We start from the raw sequence: 7,589 nt of genomic DNA, 5'->3' as shown, positions 1-7,589 counted from the left end.
TTCCTGCTGTCTCCATCCAATGCAGCTTCCATATCAAGATCCATGGTTTCATTATTGCCATTTGATTCTTCTAGAGCACTACCTTCTGAATCACAACCACTACCTACTTGTGTTGAATCTAATTCACCGTTGGCAGAATCATGAAGTTCCAATTTTGAAAATCCCTTGTCCAAGGGAATGGAGGACGATAATGTTTTTGGCGAGAAAAGACACCAGTCACCTAATTGCCAATTGGCGTGTGCAAAACAAGACAACAGCTTCAAGTTCTTTGGACTTTGCTCTTCGGCGGGAGTAGTGGATGAGTCTGGCCCATAGCCAGCAGATGCTATCCAATAGATAAAAACTGACCCAACAGTGACCTTTGTAACAGTGCCTTCCAATCGATTAGCTCTCCACAAGCCAGATAGCCACCTAGAATTCTTGAAAACTGATGACGAGCTTGCTCTCACACGCTGACCAGGGTAGTAAGGAAAATGTCCGTCTTCAAGAATATTCTTGGAAAGTGGTTTGAGACGCAGTGGCTCGGCTCTCATAACTTTACACACAGAACCATCGTCAAACTGCACTGTGACATTATCTAAAACATCGTCAATTCTTCCCAGCCAGGGACCAAGGACAACATAATCACCCACTGCGAAATCTCTTACTCGTTTCAATTCTTTGGTAGATACATCTTTGATGATAGATTCATCAGAAGCTACCAAATCAACAGAAATATTGACATCCACCACAACACCCACTTGTCTAGTTGGGTCTGAAGCAGCAGCAACATAATCCCCATGTAAGAATCCTCGATCAATAACGGTTAGATCATTGATGTTATGGGTGGATTCAGTTTGATCCATCCAAAGTACTCGAGCTTGCTCGGCAGAAAGTGGACCACTCTTACTATTAGCACCATTTCTATCACCACTCCCATCAAAATTAGAACTTTCATCACCAACTTCTGCCTCGTGTTCACCATCCTCCTCATCATTGCCGTCATCATCTTCGTCATCCTCATCATCAGTGATGCTGCTATCAGTATCCGAATCACCAGCAACTTCAGTAACAATTCCAATTACACTGGTCTCTCTTTTCACAACATCTTGTCTATAAATATATGGGGTAGCATTTGTGTTTGTGACAACCTCACTCGTTATTTTAATTGCATTGCTTTCGTTACTAGTATTTGGACCGGTGGAAGAATCATTCTGGTCCAAAGAACTACAGTCATCTGCGCTTGTCGCAGTTTCATTAACCTTATGAACAGTATCATTCTCTGCAGTTTCCATCCCAAAATAAAATCTGAAAATATATAAAAATAAGTTTAGAAATTCACTATCTTAACATCATTCCAAAATCAGATTATCAAAAGATGTTGCCTTCAAGTTGCAAGCAAGCTAAGAAGTAAAAGACAACAACCACTACCCGTTTTCAAATTTTTATCATTTGTCACTTCCTAAGAAAATCCAACAACAACAACTAAGCCTCTTCCATTTGGTATTAAATCCAGCTATCATTTTCCGCATCCTAATTTCATTCAACTTATTCCTTTCATCTGTTCATCTGCTTTATTGGCAAACATTACCAAAATGATTTGAATATTGAATTGACATAAAATTATAGCACAAAAGTTTACCAAATTTCTGTTATGCAGATATCATTTCTGTTACCCATTTTCAACTGCTAATCCGCCATGCTAATAATTAATATAAAAAAAACAAAAAAAACAAAAACTAAACAACAATTCAATCAGTTAAAAAGGGGAAGTTAATCATGTCATTGATCAAGTTATGAATGCCAAAAAAAAAAAAAAAAAAGAAAAACGAAACCCAAACATTTACTTTTCTTTCATTCTTTTATGATCAACTGAGAATCCAATCTCACAAGGAGACAATTTTCTCAGCAAAAGTAAGCACATTCAAGATTCATAACAAACTTCAAAGCCAAATATATAAAACAAAAAAGAATGTCGTAATTCAATAAGAACATATCAAAAAGCGCTAATACAGCTTGTTATTTACCGAAAAAATAATCTATCAGAGAAAAATCAAAACTCAGCTCCAATCCGGAATAGTGGCACAACACCTCATAAGATTAAATCTTTTGAATGAACGCGAAATACTATTGGTGACATCAGAGATTAAAAAATACATAAAAAATCCAAAAACAATTTCTTTTCAAAGATAAAGATATGAAAAGGAAAGGCGAAAAGGCCGAAGAAAAGAGAAAAATAAAGGTTTGAAATCGAGCTCTGAGAGCGACGAAATTGCAGGATTTCAGAAGAGTTTTGCATAAGAATTACCTATCGGAATCTGAGATTTTGAGAAGACGAAGATACTAGATGAGATTGAGAAGAATCAGAAGAAGAAGAAGATGATGAAGATGACGAAGAAGAAAGGTTTGTAATTTTTGAAAAAAAGGTGTTTTGGCAGGCGACGCTGGGTATTGTCCAGCTCGTTGAGAATATAATGCAAACAGGGGGGGGAGAGAGAGAAAGAGGGATCAAAATGTAAGAATAAAACAGTGTGGGGGTAGATTCGTAAATTCGTCTGTTCGATTTGGGCCCCACGGGGTTAACCTGACATGCATATAGCATGTGCTGATCCGAACATTCGCAAATGTGGTGGTGATTCGTGATGACTCTCCCACCGTTAGATGTAAGGACCGCACCGAGAGTCAACTTTTTCCAAGCCATAAATTTGCTCTTTTTCCTCTTCTTAAGAAAATTACACAGACCTTACTTAGGGTTTGTTCGATTCGCTAATTTGAGTTTTTAATTTAAATTGAGATGTGATGTTGTGTGAGAGTTTTTTATTATAATAAAAAAGTTAGATGTGACTATTTCTGAGAGCTTTTTACTGTAGTAAAACTCAAATTTTAAATTCGAATTAGCAAAAAGAACGGGCCTTAAAAACCTAACTTGCTAAAAAATATTTTTTTAAAAAGCTTTATCTCTTGACTAATTTTAGTCTAAAAAATATAAAAATATTTACTAATGTTAAAAGAAAGAAATAAAAAGAGACTTCATTTCAAGGGGGTATTCTTAAAAATTGCTCTTTTCTTTTTTTTTAAAGGAAACTTTAAGAGAAATTTTTATTGTGGAGTATGCTATTTTACTTCACTGACTTCATTTCAAGGGGGTATTCTTAAAAATTGCTCTTTTCTTTTTTTTTTAAAGGAAACTTTAAGAGAAATTTTTATTGTGGAGTATGCTATTTTACTTCACCAGTAAGAATATGTACTTTTAACTGTTAGATTATTTTTTTAACGGTCAGATCTATCAATATTTGTATTAAAAACTTATAACGCACTGTACAAAATTACTCATATTGCATATCTAACAAATGGAGCAAAATAAGATGCTCCGCTATAAAGACTCAAATTTAAGATATAAACGAAGTGAAGTATATTCTTTAAAGTAATTGAAGTAAAACGCTATTTACTACTAAATAATTTATTTACCCAATGTAGATAACTTTTGAAATTTTGTATGGGAGTTTCGGTTAGGAATGATGTCTTAGAAATATGAGATGTAATAGAATATTCATTATATATTTAATAAAAATAGTTTATTCATATTTTATGTGCATAAATTATTTAATATTTTATGAATATTATTGAAAATTTCCAAATTATTTATGTGACCTTAAATATTGTATATAAGTGTTATATGTGAGATGATAATATTTAAGGATAATAATCAAAATGATGTTCGTAAAGAATTTAATTAAAGCTCGGAATCTTTAAACATTACTAATACATGACATTCCTATTTAAAATGGAATGGTGTTATCCGCACTGTTAATATGACAAGATATTTAATGAATGTATTACGTATAATAAGATTGTGTGGAACCGGGACACAGACACAATATGAATTTCTGATAAATTTCTTTTATGTATAGAAATTCTAATTGAGTCTACTGATGGTCATATATAGAACGATCTTAATCCCGAGTTATTAGCATACTCTTATTTATGGATTTGTCTCTTTTAATTTACTCAATACGGATTCTGAGATGTTGAATCATATTCCTTGTATTTTGGAGACATGATAATGGGGGTAACCAAGAATGTTATTATACAAGATGGAATCCATTCTTTCTTAAGAAAGAAGTAGATAAATAATTCTCTTGATGATTGATTCGGTAGTTAGACTATGAAGAGCTCTGATTCATGTATTTATTTTATGAATTAGTATCTATTAGAGAATCAATGTACTCAAGAATAAAGATGTAATTAGAGAGGTTAACGGATTTCACCTAACTCTAATTATGAATTACTTATAGATGATTGATCTATATGTAATAGTTAATATCAAATAAATTCTTCACAGTTTATAAGTAAATTATATTTATAATTACAAGAGTGCAATTTCAAGTTTATAGTGGAGTAACTTTTAGAATTAATAGAATTAATTTATTAATTAAAGAGTATCTCAAAGGTAATTAAATAAATTAATAAGTAAATTTATTCATAAATTAATTTGACTAATTTATTCATGCATAAATTAATGTAATTTATAGAGTATCTCAAATGTTTATTAAAATTCATGTTATACACAATCCGCTAAATACACGCTTGCGCATAAAAAATCCTTTTCAAAACCAACAGTTTTTCTCATATGACTAGAAAAATGAAACTATTGGTAGTTCTATTTTTTCAGTCTTTTTCAGCAGTCATATGTATATTAGAAACTGTTTGATCTACATACTTTTTTAATCTAATTTAATTTTGATCAGATCTAACGGTCCGAAAAATGCTCTTACTGGTAGAAACTAAAACGGCCACAAGAGACAATCCTATTTCATATTTACTTAATTTTAAGAGTATATTATGTACTATAATTAATTTAAAATTTAATATGCTTGAGCCATTTGTTTCATTCATGGTTTTAGATTGGTTTTTTCATTATTTTAAAATACAAAAAAAAAGTGTTTTCATTTTTTTTTTTTCAAATAAGGATTTATAGTTAAAGCAAAGAAATAGGTTGTGCTTTCTTTAATCATGGGATAGTGTGTTAAGGAGTTTATTAAGGAAGGAGCAAAGGTAGCCTTTTCTGCCAAGCAAGTATTCAAAAAGGAAGTTCCTTTCTTTTGTTTGCTTTAATTTGATCCATAGGGAGAAATGTCGAGGAAAAGTAGAGTAATAAACAGAAATAGTAATACTATATGTATTTTATATTGTCCGTTAATTACTTTTTGAAGGAAAAAAACAAAGACATGTGAGGGCAGTAACCTTTCAAATTTTTCATCATGGAATTAATTGTAGTTTGTCATTTAGATAATAATGATCTAAGGAAAGGTATAACTACATACTTGTGAAGAAGTGAAGAAAATAAAGCGTGAATATTTCAAAAGGAAAAAATAAAAAATAGAGATAGAGATAAAACGCGATGAAGTTTAGGAAAATCGGAGATGCAAGATGAATATTTAATTTTAGTGTTTCTCTTTATATAGTGAAATGCAAAAATATATGTGAGATTGACAACACTTTCATCAAGACAAATGCTCTTACATGATTTGTACTATTTAAGATTCGTCACGATAAGCTCGTGAAGCAAGTGTTATTAATGAAAATTGTTTCATCCACTTTTTCACTAATTATGATTTATCTGCGCTTATTGATTTAGTTTAATTGGATGTTGTTCTTTTGATTTTTATGTCGATCTTTTTGTAAGAGTCGACACTTAAAGTTATTAATGAATTTTGTTTTATTCTTAAAAAAAGTGGTTTTATAGATATCTCGAGAATAATTATAAGTTGCAACAATAAAGGAAGAAAAAATTGCTCTTAAGCAATTGATAGCTATAAAAGTTTATATTGGGAAGGTTGGTTATATTCATACTCTCTCTCTCTCTTTTTAATGCAAAACATCCGTACTCTCTTTTTACACACCTCTATTATTTTAAGATTATCTCTAACTATTTTTATAAGTTTATTAGTTCTTGAACATTTTATTTTTCTTTTTACACCCACCATCCTATCTAAATTTGTTGTAATATATCGTTTCTTAATCTCTCTATTTTTTTTAAGTTTTGGGAATGATGACTTTTCTCATACATGAAGAAAATTTTCTATTACATTTTTTTTTTTAGAAAAATAAAAGAAATAACTATAAGCATAACATCAACATATCTGTTACATCTTTTCAGCCAAACAAACATAACTATTACATCAATTGAGGTATTGATAAAAAATACAAAATAGGGGAAAAAAAACGAATGCTAAAGAGTATAACAAAAAAATGAAAAATAAATAAATAAACAAAGAGAGAATAAAACATAAGGCCAAAATGAAATAATCATCCTTTAAAAACACAAAGTTATTAGTAAAATGACATAAAATTTGGGATATAATATGTGGGGTGCATTGAAAGGGGAAAAAAGTAATTAGTTTTTTATAATAAAATTTAATTAAGTAATTAAGTCATTATAATTGTTTTTTTTTTTGTTCAATTTATGTGAGGGTTTTTGTTATAAAAAAATTTAATTTAAAAAAAAGTGTGGAGAGTAAAATGAGTGTGTAAGTATGAGCGTTCTATTAGAAATTTGAAAATGCTTCGACCACTTTTAAAAAACAAATAAATAAACAAAGAAAATAACAATAAAAGAAAAAAAATGCTTCGGCCACAATTCTACATTAATAACTCATTACTTGTTTTTTAATTCCTCAAATAGAAGATATTAATAGATCAACATCGCTCATAAGTAGGATAATGCTAATTTATAATAGCTTGCACCAAACTCATGCTCTTTATTGATGGAAAATGAGCTAAATTTTGACGAATTCGTATAGGATAATTTAAGATTCAAACATACCATATAATTTTTTTTTCATCTCACTACCATAGGAGCTATATGGACACGCATTATAAAACATGCTACACGATTATTTAGCAACATTGTGAATCATTAACAATTCTTTAACTACTAGTAAATTTTCATCTTAATTTGAGACTTATTAGAGTATACGCTATCATATAACAAAGGATTAATTTCAAAAATTCCTCCTAACTTTGACCCTTGTAGCACTTTACCCCTCGAATTTTAAAATATAACATCCGCTTCCCCCGAACTTTGTTCTGTTAACAAGTGTTTCTTTTCTGTTACAATGAGTGACGGAAATGTCATGTGTCACTTATTGTCACGCCCCGGAGCAGGGGTCGGTGATGTAGAGCTCGAATAGGGGTTATGCGCATGATAATAAAGGAAATTCCCAACAATTCCCACACTTGATAAAAATAAATTACAGGACCTATCCAAACACCCCGGAGAATTAAATGTGATTAATTGAGATAATTAAGATTTATTAGTGTGCCTGATCTGAATTAATTAATAAATGTTTCTGACGTGTGAATTTAAATAATTTCAAGGTATTTAAATATTATTAGTATTTATATTTTTACCCAGAAGTGTGTATGAGCACATTTCTGGACTTTTATTTTAAATGTTTGCCACCTGTCTTTTCTTTTCTTTTCTTTTCTTTTTCCTTTTTCCTTCCTTTTCTTTTCCCTTTCTTTCCTTTCCTTCCCAAGCACTCTCTCTCTCTCTCTCTTCACTCTCGTGCTCACTCTCTTGTTCTCTCACCCTCACTCTCTTTCCC

At 30.7% G+C, this 7,589-nt stretch overlaps 1 protein-coding gene across 1 annotated transcript in view; it reads right to left on the bottom strand.

Moving 5' to 3' along the window:
* Positions 1-2,352, bottom strand: part of LOC21391730 (probable ubiquitin-conjugating enzyme E2 23) — a 6,907-nt gene extending 4,555 nt beyond the window's left edge. Inside the window, exons 1-2 of the mRNA XM_024173020.1 lie at positions 2,288-2,352; positions 6-1,287 (exon numbers count right to left, since the gene is read on the bottom strand). Of these exons, the coding sequence (XP_024028788.1) occupies positions 6-1,274 (1,269 nt within the window). The 5' untranslated portion in view covers positions 1,275-1,287; positions 2,288-2,352. The remainder of the gene's footprint in view (positions 1-5; positions 1,288-2,287) is intronic.
* Positions 2,353-7,589: the final 5,237 nt, after the last annotated feature.

Source organism: Morus notabilis, unplaced genomic scaffold (assembly GCF_000414095.1).
Source record: "Morus notabilis unplaced genomic scaffold, ASM41409v2 Scaffold711, whole genome shotgun sequence".
Taxonomy (NCBI): Eukaryota; Viridiplantae; Streptophyta; class Magnoliopsida; order Rosales; family Moraceae; genus Morus; species Morus notabilis.
The sequence above is the reverse complement of the archived record's forward strand: the minus strand, read 5'-3'. Positions and strand labels throughout refer to the sequence as shown.